The 19,214-nt window shown below is 38.8% G+C and overlaps 1 protein-coding gene across 25 annotated transcripts in view; it reads right to left on the reverse strand.

Annotated features, from left to right (window-relative positions):
* The window catches only part of ARPP21 (cAMP regulated phosphoprotein 21), a 142,015-nt gene that overhangs the window by 39,126 nt on the left and 83,675 nt on the right, over nucleotides 1–19,214 (reverse strand). For all 25 annotated transcript variants that reach the window (XM_064418801.1, XM_064418848.1, XM_064418789.1 and 22 more), the window contains 4 exons: nucleotides 13,653–13,883; nucleotides 9,146–9,315; nucleotides 7,523–7,627; nucleotides 4,868–5,125 (listed from right to left, as the gene is read on the reverse strand). In XM_064418801.1, coding sequence (XP_064274871.1) covers nucleotides 4,868–5,125; nucleotides 7,523–7,627; nucleotides 9,146–9,315; nucleotides 13,653–13,883 — 764 coding nt within the window. The remainder of the gene's footprint in view (nucleotides 1–4,867; nucleotides 5,126–7,522; nucleotides 7,628–9,145; nucleotides 9,316–13,652; nucleotides 13,884–19,214) is intronic.

Here is a 19,214-nt window from a genome sequence, read left to right on the forward strand (position 1 = left end):
GAAGGATCCATTCTCATTTATCTGGAGTACATCTCTGTGTCAGTAGTTGAAATGCTTTTTCCTTTCTGATTCTACTTTGTGAATGGTGGAATTAGAGGGATCAGAGATAACAAGTATCACTTACATCATCTGCTCTGATCCTCTTGAATTTTTTACTTTCTCATCACATCAGTGTTACTAAAACATTTACTTATGTGCTCTTCAACAAAAAGCATTACATTTCTGTAGCAGCCAGCCAACATGCCAAATTATACCTGAGTTGCATTCCCATGTGAAATGCACAATCCAACCTTCAACCTTTCGCTTGTGAAACATTTCATTTACAGAATCAGAAGGTTTCTACGGCACAAACAATCATGCCAATGAAGCTGTATTGTTATCCTAAAACTAAAATAAATTTACAAAAACAATGTTCTTCTAAGATTATAACCTAAATAAATGCCACCTCCTTTAGTCTAAAAGGATAGTTTTTTGATCTTAATCTTTGACACTGTAAAAAAGAACTTTTTAGTATGTTTTTTAATAATTACCTTGTTTGTAGGCTGACCTACAAACTGCATTCTAATTTTTCTCTCCTATACAATTTTAACTTAAATTGTAACAGGACTGGGCATGTCACTTCAGACACACTCATGAAATGGCATAGTCAGACATTACTTTCTCCTCTATCTAATGTGCTTTGCCCCTAGATGATGTGCAGAGACTCAGTGCATCATTGGTTTTCTGCTTTGTTCTGTCCATATACAGCCTGGAGCCATTATGAAGCTGGATGCCTCTCTGGATGCTCTCCAGCAGCACCCATGAAATTCATTGGTATATTGTTTATTTCCTCATGGCAGGGTCAGGAGTCCACACACACTTCAGGATTATTTTACTTTCATAAACTGCCTCCCTGCTGGCTTACAGCTTGATTCAGCCGCAGGACATGGGACTGGTGCTGATATTACTTCTCTTAACACTGATATTATGCTGATATCCAGACAGGTTTGGACTAGCACCTCCATCCAGCTGCTGACACCACTGCTAATGCCACTGATACAGTCACATAAATGGGAGTGAAGAAGACAAGTGATGCATGGACACATGAAGGTGCCATTTCTTCCCAATATCTAACTGACAGGGATCAGCCATTCTGCAAGGTCTTTTACTCCCTGCCCCTTGCATAATAATTACAGTAGCAGGTAACAAAAAATAATGCCTTGTAAGATGTCCTCCATTATAATTTTCAAATATCATCAAGGAAAGCCCTGCTCATTTGCAGTGACTCTCCAACCTTCTTCATAACAAGTTTCCTTGAGGAGATATGCTATGAATAAAGATTTTGTCATAGGGTCATTACAGACTCTCAAGGAGAGGCCTTCTCCAAAGAGACAGATGATTAAAGATGACACAAAATTAATGATGACACAAAACTAATTCAGGTGAAAAATCCCTCAACATGTTAATTACATCTCCAGGCCTCTCCAAGAATTAATGCCATCTCACTTTTGGATATAATTTTGCCAGTATACCTTCCAGAATGAGTCAGAGGTGAAAATAATTTTTCAGGGAGGACATCCCTTCCCATTGACATAATATGAATATTTTTTCCACTTTTTCATTTGCAGAGGCAAAGACAGGTGCCATTGATAAAGTGGTATTGATAAAGTACTACAAAGCAGAATGCAGACCCCTGTTAAAGCGTTTGGTCCATTAGTGCTACAGAAAACGATCAGAAAGAGAAGAAAATTGAAAATAAAGAGAGCAATAATATATATGTTTGATATTCATGATAGAAAGCAAACAGGCATTTGCTGCTAAAAATTCCTTTCAGAAAACCCCGGGTAACATTTGGGATTTGTTTTGTTTTTGGGGTTTTTTTGGGTTTGGTTTTGTTTTGGGTTTTTTTCCCTTCTAATTGGCTGAGCAAACAGCAATCCTTATTTTCAGTTGCTTAGATAATGACTTTGTTGTCAATCTGGGGGATACCTGTTATGAAAGAAGAAGCAAAAAGGAACCCAAAGGTTTCTTTCACCACTTCTTAGGCACGTCATTTCAAACTCAGTCTGCTTCTGCTTTAATACAGACCGGGAGAAAAAATCTTGGAGAGCAGCTGTAGAGCCACATTTAAGTGAACTTTAATAGAAAAGCTAGTAATTTAAATGCAGTATTATTGGGTGTGTAGGCTTGAAGCATTTCTTTCTCCTCCTTTCAGTTCCCAAAGAAAATTATCATACTCACAGGATCTCCACCCAAGTTTTCACTGCTATTTTCCAACAGCATACAGGGTATCACAGCCAACCTTATCAGCAGTGCATTTACAGGAACTAATTAGCCATTAAAGTCATGCCACTTTTATACTGGTATAAATTCAATAGCAACATTTAAGATATAAAAGTGCTTTTACATTGATTGCATTGCATTGATTAATGCATCACATAATGTTTTGCTTCCATTACCATCTTTATTGCTTTCTTGTTTTCTCAGAGCCTGCCTCAGACCACCTGCTATAGTGTCTGAAAGCAGCTTTACTATTGCATCTAAGCCCCAAAGAGTAACAAAGCTCACTCAGACTAACAATAGCCACTGCCACAGAGAAGCTGAGCCACAGGCAGGACAAGGATTTGGGATCTACCTGCCCATGTACAGAAAGCTAAGCTCCCAGGGCAGAAGAACTGCTATTTCCCAGGGATTCACTCTTAGATTTTATAAGAGGGATCCCCTATTTGCCGTACATGTACTGAATGCAGTATCCAAACCACTTTCTGGGACTGAAGTTAATGTACTAAAACTCTCCGCAGATGCAGAGAGTGCCCTCTCTCCCTTCTGGCAGAACAAGGCCACTGTGCTTTCAATAGGCAGCAGACACCAAACCCTGCCATGCCCTCCTCCACAGGTATCTGACAAGGATTTTTTGGAACAGCAACAAGCTGGAGATGGATGTTATCTGCAGAACTAGAGGAAGCTGACAGCACTGAATTTCTCACCTTTCTACACTTCCCCCTGAGGACAAACCATTCCACAGTGAAATAACTGAAGTTGTTGCAAAGCCAAAATATATTTTTCTGCTGTCAATAACTTTCCAATGTGTTAAACTGTAGGAGGAAAGCAGTTGAGGAATGGACAGTGACCATTAGACACACCAGAACTGTACTGATCCTACAGCAGCCTGTACATGAAAAAGGCACCCTCGCATCACTTGGCCTGTGAAAAAATTAATCTGCCTCTCAGTAGCACCTGTACAAGGATTATCTTGGAAAAGAGCTTCACCAAGTAACACTGCACCGTGCTGAGTGAAAACCCTGCACCCTGCTGTGCACACAGGGGTGAAATCCAATGCTCCCACAGCAAGGCTCAGCCAGGGGCAGGAGCAGTGGGCAAAGCTGCCCAAAGCAGCCTAAGCAAGGCAAGCCAAGGCAGGTCTAGCAGAGACCTCAGAGCGAGCTGAACATCTGGCCTCACCAGAGGGGGGAAGCAGCTGGTGTGGGGTCCCTTTCAGGACAGGCAGCACCATCCTGCAGCCCACTCAACTCCCACAGCAAAGCCTGGCTGGCAGAGCTGGGAAACATCAGTGCCTGCTGTGGTGGCAGCCTGTCACACGGAGGTGCTCACATTTACCTGGTTCACTAGAAGTGTTGTGAGGCTGGATTAAATGATGCTGGAAAACACTGAGGGCACCTGGGGGTTGTACATGAGGACTAAAGCCTGGACAGCCTCTGCTTAGGAGACACAATCTACATGGAAGATGGATTCATCAGGGAATTTTGCTCTTTAGGTAATTTTTTTCTCTCCCAAATTTAAAAAACCCACCAAATCTGCTACATTTGGCAAATTGTGAAATATTGTTCTAGCAGCATTTTCAATTTTTTGTAAAAGAAGTCAAATTATATTGAACTTCAGCTCCTTCAAATTTGTTTTTGCCAAGCCTTCTTTCAGAAAAAAATAGCTGCACATTTTTTAACCACAGAAATTATGGATTGCACAGTCCTTTATGGGATGTCAGCATCCAGTAGTCCTTAGATTTCTTTTACTGTTAATTAGTGATCTAATTAACTAGATCCGTAGCCCACTTAAAACACTGTATCAGTAAAAATTCCTTATTCCTATGTCAGTACTGAATTTCATTAATAAACACAAGTGGAAATTTTCAGTGAGAAGCAGTAAACAAAAACCGACCAACCAAACAACTACTTCCAATAAGGTTTACAGTGAAGTTACATTAAAAGAAATAATAAAGTTTTTATTTTATTTTTATATTTTTTCTTCCAAAGGATAAACTTAAAACAAAAGAAATACTATTAATACAATTTAAAGTAGAATATAAATGAAGTTATTTATAATTGGATAAAGAAATTTGTCTTTTTAATGTGTATGCCTTGAAAATTGGCCAGAAAGTCATCTGTGCATTTTACTTCTTGACAGTAATCACTTTCAATATTCTGTAAAGGTACCCAGGAGACAAGCAGAGATGTTTGGTAGTGAACAGTAAAACATAATCAGTCTTCAGGAAGACAGTTAAAATTACTGATCTGTGACACCTCACATGTTCAAGTCAATTAAATATGATTAACGACTACCTGGGCTGATGTGCATTTTGCTCTTTTGGTACATGCACAGGGAAAAAGGAGTGTGGGCATTTACTCACCCTCCTCCTTCATATTCATGTGCAGATGTGTCATGGAGTACAAACATATGCTCAGAAAACGTTTTGAAGAAAGGGAAGGAAACTATGAAACCCAGGAAACAACAGACGCATTGCAAGTACCCTGCTGCCTAAAGATTGGCCAAACTTTTACCGGGGAAAAATAAAAAATAATCTGGAATTTCTATTCCCTTCCTGATGCTGTAAAGTGCACCATGCCCAAGGGGCAGCAGAGGTTTTGCCTACCTGAGCAGGCGGCGGTGGCTGTTGCACGAAGCCCTGGGGCGGCGGCTGCAGCACCTGCTGGGACACCGGTGCTCCTGAACCCGTGAAGCCTCCTGGGGGAAGCTGCTGGCTTGGGGAGGCCATGATGTAACCTGTCTGCTGGGCAGGCTGCTGCAGGATGGGCGAGGGGTACACGGGGCCAGAAGGCGACTCGGGGTTGTCTCCTGATGACTGGCGACTTAAGCTCATCTGGTTAAACTGCGCTGTCATGTCATCCCGCTGCGGGGCAGAAGGCAGGAGAAGAGGATATAGATGCAGCAGGCGCATGAGTTAGCAAAACAAAATAAGGGGGAAACGAATCACTCAGCTCTGATCCATGCCAAACTCTGCAAGGGTGTCTACAAAAATGGAGCCAATTAAAATGAAAATCACCATAAATGCTTTGACAAAGACTTTAGGATGACAAGGTGAATGGCATCATTTGGCAAAAAAGCCAGTTATTTTGGCTCTTTCCCCCTGCCACCCTCACCTTTAATTCCAAAATGACAAGTGAACTTTACAGTGTTCAAAAGAAGACATTTTAAATGTAAAGGGCATGAAATTAAAATTATGGATACCTCTATCCTCAAATACAGAATTTGTCAGCCAAACTCATGCTGGTAATTTCACCCTTGTTTCAAATTGATCCCAAGAGCAATTCAGTAGGATTCAGCTGCAGATCTTTCCCTTTTTGGACTGCTTTGAATATCCAAGGTTGTAAACATAGAGAAAGTTAAAATACAAAAAAAAAAAGCTAAGCCTAATGTTGCTATTTCAAGGCTTTTTATTCTGTGTTGAAGAGAAATAAGTTCTATATTTGATTGAAGGGGGAAAGAAAATAAATCTGTGGTAGGATAAACGTACTATAGAAAGTCAAGGGACCTAAGCTTCATTACATGCTAGCAATAATACATGCATTCTGAACTGTATCTGTTCATTCTTGCAAAAAGATGAATACTATTCAATGCTCTCAAGTTTATTCCGTGAAGGTCAAAGATTTACAAATGTGGGTGTGGTTCTAGGCATCTTCTTTTGTGCCCATATCATAAGACCTTTAATTACTCAACTTAAACTCCATTGTGTGCTAATATGCCATTACAGATAGGAAATAAGCACCATAAAAATGTTCTTTTTTTAAAAGAAGCCTCTTAATATTGTTAGCAGCCTTGTGATATGTACTCTCCAAAACCATCTTGCACAAGCGCTTAATATCCGGAAATGGCAAAATGTGTTAAAAACAAAACAAAACAAAACGTTTGCTTGTGGAAAGCGCTTCTGGGACTCACCCTCATGTAGAGAGACTCACACTCACAACTGAGAGCAGATGTCATAGATCAATGTTTTAAACACTACTGACAGATCATCAGGTGGTTTATGGAAGTAATGCTGTTAACTTTACTGTCATCCTACATTCATATTCAGACACATCACGGAGTTGTCTCTGTGAAGCTGCTCCTTTAAAAAGCTAGGATATTCATGATCAGAATGACAAATTACTGCAAATGGATTCTACAAGAAACTTTACTGAGCCAGGAATGCCTCTAGATTTTCACAAAAGAGAAAAACATCTTCAAACACATATAATCTGTGTAGTGTTTGTATAATGTAATATGTATTGAAGATAGTAATTCAGATGAAGTTTCACTATTAAATTAACCAATAAAAGTATTAACTTTCTTGTGACTGTCACTAGGGCAACCTGATATTCCTGCAACAGACTTTTCAAGATAATTAGCATTAAGATATGCAACTTTTGTTAGCATAGAGTATTTCTTTTCCTTTAAATGGTATCACTAGTCATTAATACATTATTTTATCTGCAAGGATCCATTCAGCTTTGTTTACATATCTTACTCTAACTATGGGACGTTGGGGGGGGGAAAAAAAAATCAATCTTGTTTAGGATTACTAGACCAAGAGTGAAAAACTCGTGGTGCCTCTTTAAAATGTCAGCTTCATTTCAGAACAGTATAATCTTAGCCCTGTAAGCACCAAGCCAGAATCAGACTCCAGAAGAACACTCTATTTATTTTCATTATACACATCCATTGGTGTATTGTCATGATGTACAGCACACCACACCTGCTGCAGCTGGTTCAGTGCTACTCTCCTTCCCAAGGGGAGTAGTTACTCTCAGTGCTACTCTCTATTTCAGTGCTACTTTCCTTCCCAAGCCCTCTGATATCACCAAGGAATAAATCCAGGCAGTGGGTTTAGTATATGGGTAAAAGAATATAAAAGAAAAATAACAATTTGTTGAGGTTTCTTCTCCTGTCTTTGCGGACATGAAAGAGGAATAACCCAAATCTCAACTATTCAAGTTAGCAATTTAAGGTCACTTGGCATTAAGTGAGGAGACATAAGCTCCTACCGGCAGGCAGAACAAAATATTTTCCTGGAGGGTCTACTAAGCAGGTAGAGAGCCCTGCTGTAACATCTCCCTTCAAGTTAGATAACCAGAATCAGTGGGAATGCTCATACAAAATCCCTGTCAGTACCAAAGCATAAAGGTGAACAGGTATTTAGACAGAATTCTCATGTGGGACACCTGTTGCAGTGCTCCCCAGAGGCTCTTGGACACACATACTCACACCTCCAACTTCAAGGAAAGAAAAAGAAATAAGAAATCTTTAGTACCACAGAAAACTGCTGTGTTGGAGAGACCGGCAGGAGATGCTGGGGAGGATAAGAAACTGCTGGATATTGGACCGACTGAGAAGATGGCTGCATTGTCTGAACAGGCTGCAAAACAAGCAAAGGGAAAGACAGTAAATTCCACCAGAGAAAGATAACAAGCACCATCACCACCACCTTTGTTATTGAGAACAAAGATCTCAAACACAGCTCTGAAAATACAGGTGACTCATCACCAACCAGCCTGAGTACAAGAGGTCAAGTATTGTGATTTTAGTCTTCATATTAGCCTTATATCAAACAATTATTTATTACTGATATTTCTGCCTATTGTTGTGGATTTGATGGCTGTTAGATTAAATATAGCCAGAGATATACCTTCTTACTCATAATGTGAGATAAAGCCAAATTATGATTCCACATTTAATTTACAGAGATAAAAACAGAAAGCAGCATAACGTAAGTGTATATTTGAATTTCACTGTTATTGACTGATTTAACTCCAAGTGTGTCATAGGCAAAGGAATAATTATTGCAAAGCTGCTTTGGGAGAACACAAGAGTTTTAAAAAATGACAAAGAATAGGCTGTGAATTACCAACAGACAGGCCATCAGCTCAGAGCAGATGTTTATCTAAGCAAAAAACCCAATTTTCCACAGCACTATTACCTTGGAATAGCTTTAGTATTCCTTTCATTTTAACCTTTCATATAACTTCTTACAGGTTTGGTACTATCTCTGTCTTCTAAAACTGTGAAGACCAGATCAACAAATAAGAGCCATAACCATATAAGTCCAAACCCAGCAAAATCAAAGCAACTTCATTGAATTCAAACACTGAATTTCTGTGTAACCTGGGATGAAGCTGTGCCAAATTATAAAGCTACACAAGAACCACAGTAGATCTTGGCTGCACTGTGACTAAGCAGGATATAGGATTCTTGCTTGAGTAGTTCCCTCCGCCTGCTCTGCCCTGGGAGAACAGGCATGCAATCCACAAAATTAAGTTTGAACCAGAGCCAAACCCTGCTGCCCATGCTCAGCCATGTCTGGCCATCCACCACAGTCAGCGCAGGGACCAGAGAGCCAACACTGCACTGTGCTCAAACAAAATTGCTCTTCCTGTTGCAGCTCCAGAACTTCTGGCTCAGAGCAGGATCACAGCCAGAATGTTAGTGCAGGCAGAAAACCACCAAGCTGGGACAAAGGTGCTTGGAGAGCACTCACAGATTGGGCCCAATACAATTGGGCACGAAAGGGTCTGTAGAGCTCTTGTACCTTATTCTTTGATTCAAACCCACTGTTGTCAAAGGAGAAATGTCCCTGGCTCTTTGGAGAGAATTACAGACTGCGCTGGTTTGAGAATGAATGGTTCAGCTTCCACTAATGTGTGAATTTTTCAAACTAATTTTATGGAGACATGCACCAATATGCTTAACAGTACTTTTGAAAATGAAATCATCCTTTAGATAAAATTGAAGATGTAATCTTCCCTCTCCATCTGTTTTATCCATGTTGAAAAGAACATCCTGACATTTGGTCTAGCTGCATTCCTCCCTTCTTTCCTCTAGGTCATTCTTCATATCCCAAGAGCTCCTTCTTTTTTTCCAATGACACCACACCTACCTGTGTGACAAGGTGACTTGCCATTTGCTGCTGTGGCTGTTGAACTTGCTGAGGCTGCTGGGGTGAAGGCTGCTGTTGAGACTGTCCCACCACCTGGCTCCTCATTGTCTGCTGGCCACTGGGAGGATTGTATATTGCCGGCGTCCCATCAGGATTTACAAATGGTTGACCTGAAACAAAACACCCGGCTCTTGCTGGACACTTTTAAGAACATACTGTTTTCTGTTTTCTGAAAGCAAACAATTTTGCTTTAACTGATTGCTCTTTAGCTGACCTGCTACAAGAGTAAAGCGTTCATCACTCTTAATATCTCATTACAGTAATTACAGTATCAGAGAGCTTTTATTATTTTTTCAGGCAAGACAGCAGGTATTTATTTCAGCAGCATGATTTTCCAAGGAATGGGTGGCAAGTTACCATGGCTATAAGATGATTCAGATGCTATGGTTACTTGAAATCATTCAGTGATGAATCAATTAACATTAAAATTGAACTTTGGAGCAAACACTGAAGGTAGAGAATGTTCCCTTACATTTTCCTGTAATTCAACAGCAGTCAAATGTACACAACTGCTTCTGAAACAATACGGTTTGTAGGAAAGGGGAAAAAAACCAAACCCACTCTTGTGGGTTTTTTTACTTACTTACTTATTTACTTACACTGTGTAAGTAAGCTGTGCTTTTGAGAGCTGTGCTCTATGCTTAGAGGAGCTAGCACTCCAGTTTTCAAGGAAGCAACATTTAAGATGTATTGAAGAATCTCCTATATACAAGACAACTTTTCAGAGTTCTATTAAGCTATTGAACTAATTTTGCTTCAGATAATTAAGCTGGGGGAAATAATCTTGCAAAAAACAATGTTTGTTTTAAAAAAAAGATTTACCCAAGTCATTGTCTTGAAAACAAAAAATAAATGGTATTTTTCAGTAGGAAAAATGTTTTCCATGGCCTCAGTTATCTTTTCACTTCCATCATAAATCTGTAAATCAAAGGAATTATGAATACTTCCCAGAAGGGAAAAAAAAAGTAATTTTAGCAATGATGCTATAACCTTTGAAGTAGGTAAATAAAGTATGAATATCTGAGATAAAAGAGAGATCTGGAGGAGTTCAGTGACTTAGAGTAACAGTGAAATATTGAACTTCTGATTTGTACCCTACAAAGGATCTCTATCTGCTCTAGCTACTCTTCAGCTTTCTAGTTTCTCCTTCCAATGAATCATGGTCAGAAATGCATGAAGAATACTGGCTAAAGAGCCTTGCCTTCTCTCTCTCTAAAGCATTACTTTTCTGGATGAACTCAACACCACATTCATGCTGAGAAAGGTCATGAGTGAGTGGAAAAGAAGCATGAGGCAGTTCTGTGTACTGATTTCCTGATTCTTGCTGTGAATCCACTGGGTGACTATGACATGGACTCCCAGGCTTTGGGAATCTCAAGCTCCACAAGTACTTTAGAAGACTGAGTGAGCAGGATAACATGGTCCCAAAGCCTGTGTCAGATGCTAAAGGAAAGCTTATAAAGAGAAAGAGCACTTCCTGTGGCTTAATGAAAGATGGCAGAACTGAAAGTCTAAAGTTCCAGCAACACTTTTAAAGATAAAATAAAGAGAAGACTTCTCACGGAGAAATCTTGAAATTAGAAATGAAAAGGAGAGATCAGAAGGTAACAGGGAAGACATTTGTAAGTTATGAACTGTGGCCCTGACAGAAAGGCAAAGATTGCAATGTCATTTCAAGGAGTACGAATGAAAAGTAAATGCTCTTAATTTTTCAGAGGGGTTAAGGAAGAACGTGTCAAGAAGAATCCTTTAAAGGGTAAAGCAGGCTGATGAAGCCAGTGAAATGGAGAGCACAGCCCCATAAATGGTTCTTTGCCAAAGCAATTAAGAAGTGTGACTATCTGGGGAAGGAGAAGGGTAAAGCAGAGGAAAGAAAATAAAGGAAACTGCAGATATGGAAAAGAAAGTGTGGATTCCCAACACCTGGTAAGGAGCAGAGTTATACTCAGAGCAGGAGGAAATTGACAGCATCTCTGGATGCCATTAGAGGCTTGCACAGTCAGTGACTATGTAGTGTGAAAGGAAGGAAAGATCTTTAAAGGACACGGTGTTATGATCAAAAGAGAGAAAAGGACTGGAAGTAGCACTCTGCAAGAGAAGAAAGAGCTAAAGAATGGTATGGCATAGGGAAAGAAAATCTATTCGTTACAGGAAACAAAGATCCTTTTTCCTTTTCTTTCAACTGTCTTCTCGTCATCTCTGTTTCTGACAGCATCCATCATTTTGATAGTTGATCACAGCATCCAGCAATCTAAATTTCCTCCCCATGGAGCTCCTTTTGTAATGTTTCCCTAATAAGATGCAAAGATTCTGAGCCCAAAGAGTGACAATTTTGCAGAATGTATTTTGCTGCATGTGAAAAACACAGCAGATGCCAAAGTAGAGTCTGACTTCCATCACGAGGTAGCAGCATGAAGCTAGGAGTTGTGAGACAAGAACTTCAGGTTTTTAAAGAAATCTGCTCTCTCCATTACTTTATTATGCATATATTTACATGGGAGCTGCAGAAACAAAACACAAGAAAGAAACACAAAATAATATATACACAAAAATACTTGCTCCCTGAATGTTAAACGTACAAACATGCATGGGTTTCCCAATGATGCATCTGCAGACAGAGGCACACAGGGAGGGAAGATAAGGTGATCTGGTCTAGAGACAGTATTGAAAGGCATTATACCTACAGCAGAAAAAAAACCAAACCACTCCTTGTGTACCAGGCAAAAATCTGAACTAGCTGCTGCAATTTGCTAAATTGACAAGACAGACGTAGATCTTCCTTTTGCACAGCTCTTCTTGCTTTCGAGTGTGGTGAGCTCCAGTCTCTGTCCTTGCCAGGAACAAGCCAAGGAACAATCTTGGCCAGGAACAAGCAGTATCTCTCAGCTGTTTGTGGGCTCCACACAACATAATTTCCTTTCATTTGTTTCTCAGTCCTGTCACATGAATTACGGCTGACTCCTGCCTAGACCTGATGAGTTTTGTATGGAAAGGGACCATATGGTGGAATACAAAATATTGTTTTCTGTACTGACCAAGAAATGTCAGTGTTTCAGACAGAACTGTCATCTACCAGAATAGAAATGAGCAGATGAATATAATAATGGATCTTTTCCTTGCTGACACTATCAAGTTCTCAACTCAATAATGCAATAGCTTGGAAAAAAGTAAACTTAAAGAGTAAAGGCTTTAGAAGAGTGAAGGATTGTGCAAGTTACTAAGTCACCTTTCTGGACAGAACTTATCGAACATATCACATTCTAATCTAAACAAACAAGAACTCCTCCTTGATTTTAAATATGCTGATACATATTGATCAGCCCCAGATATTACCATCTATAAATATCTGTGGTAAGATTGGATGAAGATTTTACCAAGGCTATGTTTTTCTTAAATGCTGCAACTTTCTTGACTGAACTATGGACAAAAAAAATATTCTTAGTAGTGGATGAACACATAAGCTTCAAGCATTTCCACCAAAATAGTGGAACACAGGGATGCATTACACATAAAATACAAGTTATAAACAAAAATCCCCAAATAAAAAGCTCCTGAATGTTCTTTAAAGGACTTAAAAAAAATGTATAGCTTAACTCTCAGCATAATTTCACTACTGGGTTTTCTTGTTTTAATCCCAGTATAACTCAGCTAAAGTTGACAGCACAGCTAGCTGTGGTCACTGGAATAGTCCAAATTACCAAAGAAGCACCACACCCTCAAACTCCCTGAACCTTCTTAACACTAATAGTACAATATGGTGGGGAGTAACACCATAATATGGTCCAGACTTCATCCAGACCAAGGTGGTAACAAATTGCCTTTAGTTTTCACCAAGCACTCAAGTTCAAACTGAAGAGTTTCTGAAGTGCCCACAGCACTTGGACACTTGCAAGTGCCTCATTTGTGAGCTGCAGTGATGAAAACTATCAGGAATTTAAGAGTTACATTTTTCTCTTATCACAAACTTCACAATTTAAAGACAATTGCTAATCATATAGCTCACATAAAATTAATCCTGAAGTGCAGATTCAAATGCAGCCTTTAAGCCTTTTGAAGTTGTGCTGTTAAGCACAATCTCTAAGAATGTGATGTTATATTTTGGTTGCATCATATCTCAGCATGCCTGATATAGAAGAGCATCTGTCCTTATTGATGTTAACAGGATCTCAGAGGATTCACTGACAGCCAGGGAGCATCAGGACTGCTGAATGATGAATATCCTATCTGGGATGGAGCAAGAGTGTTTTGTATCACTTCCCACCAGCTATGCCACAACAGCCTCAGAAATCAAATTTAGCTTTGCCTGCACATTTGGAACCACAATTTGCCAATCATTTTCATAAAGTGCCTCCAGAAAAATACATCTAGAAACAAGAAATCTGCCGATTCAGCAGCTGACATCAGAAACACCAAAGGGCAGAATCAGGCAGGAGGGAGCTGTACTGACCTGTGTGTGGGTTGAGAAGGATACTGCCAGGCGGTATTCCTGCAGCTTCAAGCGGAAGAATGATATAGCTGGTGTTGCTGGGGGCCACCTGGCCACTCATCCCGTTCTCAGGGTAGGACACGCTGCCTGAAGAATTGGCTGTCACCCCAGGGACAAGAGATGCACTTTGGAGAGGCTGATGTATTCGTGACAGTGATCCTGAGGAGCCAGCACTGCTGGAAGACTCTGAGCCTAACAGGGAGACACAACCACAGCAGGAAGAGGGGTTACAAGGAACACCAGTCCCCATCAGATAGGGCACATACCAGGACAGCCTTCACAGACTGCAAAGGCATGCACCACTCCATGTCCAGCTACTAGGAGAAGGATTTTCACTCCCAGTACTCAGTGGTCATTTTCACAATCCAAAAGCCCACTTTCCTCATGCAACATTGGCTTCCACCCAGCCAATAAACAGATTTACCAAAGAGGAACACAAAATCCTCAGCATGTATTTATAATGCCAAGATATCAGTTCATAAGGCATAAAAACTAAACATAGTGTTCATAAATGAAAAAAAAAAACCCAAAAAGCAAATCAAACAAAAATGCATTCTCTGCAAAATAACAGCAACGGAGTTATCAGTCCAGTCACAAGGTAGCTGTGTAATATCCATATTAAGTTAAAGCTACCTAAGATGCTACCTAAGACCTTTGCCACTTTGGTTTTTCAGCATCAAACCTATTAAAATTAATCAATCAAGATAAATCAACTGTGCTAAAGGACATTTGTGCCGGAAGAATGGGAAGACACATTATTTTAACCCCTCAAAATAATCAAACTTCTGGGATATTCCTTGATTAGATTTTAATTTGCTTCATAGAAAAAAGACAAGAATTTCAGAGAGCATAAAGCTCAGGTGATCAACTTCCCTAAAACAGGATGGTATGGATGCTTACTCCATAGAGCAAAGTATGTTTTAATTGCAACTTCTTTCATTTTACTTGAGTCCACTGTCTATGCATCTAACTTCCACAGTGTTCATCTGCAGGTATAGACTAAAAGCAAGGACAGAATTCAGACTTCAGTTTAGCAAACCTCTTTGAGGCAAATCATATCCTTTCACATATGGAATACTACAGGTGGACCCTGTAGTAGACTGCTTAGAGCCTCAAATTCATTTTCAGTCAAATGCATTTGAAATTCCTTCATTTTCTCATATTTAGAGAAATGAAAGCAGAAGAGCTTTCTTCTGAAGAAATCACACCACCATCCTGTTACTTAACAGAGAATGCTTCCACAGATTACTGCAGGTTGCTGTGTAACGTACATTTTTTATCCATCTTCTTCAAACTTTGGGTTCATACAGCAATTACTAAAGACACAGTCTCTCTCTCTCTCTCTCTATGAGCTGTGCACTGTTTGCCATCAGCAGGACCCTACATCTGCTTCTCCAGTATCTAATCAAGAAAGTAATAGAGATTTCCAAATAATTTTTTAGTTTCATTAAGTAAATCTTTCAATAAAACATCAAAGTTGTATTAGTTGCTATATTTTTTCCTCTCCTTGTAGGCTGAGGTTAGAAATTTATAAATATTTTTCCTGAAGAAATAGTTTTATTTATTAGATAATTTCAGATTCCTGTGTTTCTACAAATTGCAGAGTTATTCCTGTAGGCCATTCTCAGCTGCAAGTAGTATTTGGCACCTTCCTTGCGACTGTAAATGCAACTGCTGGAGTTCAATTTTCCTTCCACATCACTTACAAGGTCCTTTGCTGTATTTCCCTGGCCTTTCTACATGCACTTCATGTTGTTTTGTTGAGTTCTCTCTTTACTTTCTCCTCTTTTCCTTCACCTTTTGAATTCAATGGGTCATGAAGCTGCCTGGAGATGGTAGTGGTGATGAGATTTCTTAAACCTCCCATTATTTCTAAGCGTGTCTGTGAGTAGTTCCAAGCCTGAGTTCAGACTCTCTCCACTTTTTGTGCTATTCCAATGAAATGTTATTGGCACAAAAAAGATTGCAGCTCTGACATTCAATTGTTTTGATTTTTCTTTCCTCCCTTTCTGCTGTTCTTATGGCAGAATTATGTATTGATCTACACCAGCTTCTGAATGATAAAAGCCTGAGGACGGCAATGAATTCAGGTGTACTCATCACATGGCATGGAAGCAGTGGAAAATACTTTGAGGCTATGCCCACACATTGGTCAAGCTGATAGCTTTGAAATGTCTGCTTTAAAAGATGCAAGATCTGCTCTCCCATGTCAGTAGATCAAGTTAGTGATTTCAAAATAACACAAGTAAGTCACAAAACCATATCAAGAATTTTCTGCATTTAAAAATGAAGAAATTTCCAGAAATTACTGGTGTATCAATTTTGCCCCCATTTATACCATATAAGAATGATCTACTTTATTTAGTTCCGTTGTTGTAACTTATTTCCTATTATTTTAAGTCTAGACCTATTAAGCCAAGTAAATTCCAACACTAATATTTGGAAATGAACACCAATTAATCTTGTCTTTGTAGCTCTGATTAGCTGTTTTCACACTGCCTGAATTTGGAATGGGAAATCACTTTATAATGAATACAGTACTGTAAAAAAGGGGAAAAATAAACTATCTGACTTTGTTCAGATTCATATTAAAAGATGTCTTGCAAAAGACTTCTGAAAGGAACTTGGACTAAATGAGATTTCTGCCCCCATTACACAATCTAACCTCTTTTTTTCTGCATGTAATGATGGATAGTTCTTCTAGATTATTCTATAATTTTCTTGCTGCTTCACAGTTGAGATAATAATAACCTTCACATTCTCATCACTTTCCATTAATATATTTTTTAAGTATTCTGAGAGATACAGAAGTTCAAAGAGCTGTAAAGAAATAGAGACAGAAAAACCACCAAAAATGTTTAATAGCTTAGAGGGTTTGCAGAAAAAGAGCATGGAAGTACCATTAATTTTCCAATATTCTAAGCAATAGTAAGTGATGCAAAATATCCTGCTCTATTTTCCTTGGATCAGCATTCAGTATCTGATGACTTTGAATATCTCTGCTCATCTCACCTTTCAAGTCCAAGGCAAATTTCTCCTTTCTTATCAACTACACTCTCAAATCTATCCACTGTCACTGCTTACTCTAGAGCATCATCATTTTCAGGAACAAGAGAACACTGGAAGTATTTTTGTCTTGGATATAGATTCTTGGATTATAAATATTTATTTGCTACTTCTGTAAGTCACTTGCCTTTCTCTATGCAACAATATATTTTGGGATTTTTTTAATTAAATGGCATGTGCTCATGTGAACATGGATATTTCTGTCTAAGCTGCACTTCTAAAAATAAAACTGATGCTTCAGCACAGTCAGTGGGAAGATTATGACTGGAAGCAGTTGGCTCATGACCTGTTGCCCATATATCAATATTCTGACAGTTTTTGCTGGACTTACAATTTTCATCAGGCTAATGCCTACTTCAAGTAAATTATAAAGAAGGAAATATCCAGTTCCAAAACTCAGAGAAAGAATATAATATACAGGACACTATTTAAGAAACCCCAAAACCTAAACAACAGACCAACCAAACAAAACAGCAAAGGAAGGTCAGTGTATTAAAATGTCTGCAGTAATGTATTGAAATGCCTTTCCCAACAGGAGTAACAATGAGCAACTAACAGGAGAGATCAGACTGGGTCTCCGATTACTTGGAGCCCTGCCAAGGAAGCTAATGATCCCTACAGATCTGTATCAACACAGCTAATACCCCAATGCAACCAGCTTTTTGCAACTAAGGGGGAAAGAAATACATTTTGACAGATGTGCATTCCACTGAATGGAAAATGCATAAAGAGAAGCTAAAGGTGCAATAGCTACAACTTTTAAGCCTCCCAACAATTATTTAACTAGATATGTAGATACACATAGGACATTTATGTGAAATACATCTTCTCTCATGATGTTAAAACTTGTTGCAACGTGTCAGTGACAATAACACGGTAGTTCATATGCTAGATTTTCTCTTTTTGGGTGTTACAAACTGAACATGTACATCATTGTGCCCCTACAGTGACAACTATTTCACTTACCACTCTTAGTCAAACCTGGGAAGTTTACTGTATTACTAGAAAGCTAAACAAACCAAGATTTTGTATGATGTCCTAAGTAGTAGGAATGCAATCTGAGTGAAATTTGTTAAATTATTAACTCCCCATTTGATAATTGAATTATAGCTCTTTGTACCTACTGAACTATAGAATAACAGAAAAGAAAATTTTATTCGCATTGTACAATCTGTGCTTTTCAGTAGAACAGAGTTTTCTAAATGATCAACAGGTGCATGAAAACAACCATCAGAACCAGTAAGATAACCATGTAATGGTTTTCAAACAGCCCCTTTTGTGAAGTTTGCAAAATTGAAGTAACATAATTCCTTTACTAAGCTCCAATTCCTGTGCAGCTGAAAACAATAAAGTCTAAGACTAATTGACACTACTGGACCCTACTGCAGAGAACAGCATGTTCTGTGATCTCTCTGTGAGCCTAAGGGGAAGCTAACATCTTTCTGAGCTTCAGTTCCTGCTTGTTTGTTATGTACCATTAATTACTGATTTATCACAGGTTAGGGGCAGAACATTTAATTTTGGTGACAATACGAAAAGCGATCCAAAAAGGCTACAACGTTAATATTGCATCACTGTATAACCTGTTGAAGGCAGCTGTGAGCCTTCTGCAAAAATCCTGAAAATTTTAATACTCCTATGCTCAGGAAGAGTGTTCAACAATGCTTCTGGATGACTGCCATATATAGAGAGAATAATTTTCACATTTAAAGAGACCATAAATATTTTCCATCATTTAGCCAATGAAGAACATTTTGACCAACTAATGATTTCACACTGATTTCATACAAATTATATGCCAGACAAAAATATTTTAAATTTATTACTGTGAACCAGAGAAAAGTCTTTCTGCAGAACTGGGACAGAACTGGTGCCTAGCAGACTCTGGGATGCTACCATGTCAGCATGCCTAATGTGAGTAGCAACACCTCTGCAATTCCATTTCAACTACTGTAATGAAGACAAGAAAAAAACCCAAAAAAACCCCAAAACAAACAAACAAACAAAAAAACCCCAACCCCCCCCCCGCAAAAAACCCCAAACAAACAAACAAACCCAAAAAAACTCCAAAAAACCAAACAAAAAACCAAAATCACCTAAAATAAAAACATGATCAGCCTTTAAATGTCAACTGAACTACAGAACACCAGGGCTGCCTATGGCAAGAGTAGAAAGTAATGAAGACAGTATTCAAAACATCCACAATCAAGTATCACTTGGTACCTAATGCACCTTAGAAAATGCAAATAGCACATGGGGGCTTTGATTACTGTATGAATGCACTTAGTATTTTTTTGGTGAAGGAAAAACACTTTATCAAGACATATTTCCCCATTGTTTTTTGAATTGTTATTCTTTTTTGATTTAATGCTATTCAATAGCATTTTAGAGAGAAGGATAGAAATGGTGATTAGGATAGTAGTTCTTATGACTTTTTCCAGGTTGACTGTTTGACTT

This window comes from Passer domesticus, chromosome 1 (assembly GCF_036417665.1).
Source record: "Passer domesticus isolate bPasDom1 chromosome 1, bPasDom1.hap1, whole genome shotgun sequence".
Classification (NCBI taxonomy): domain Eukaryota; kingdom Metazoa; phylum Chordata; class Aves; order Passeriformes; family Passeridae; genus Passer; species Passer domesticus.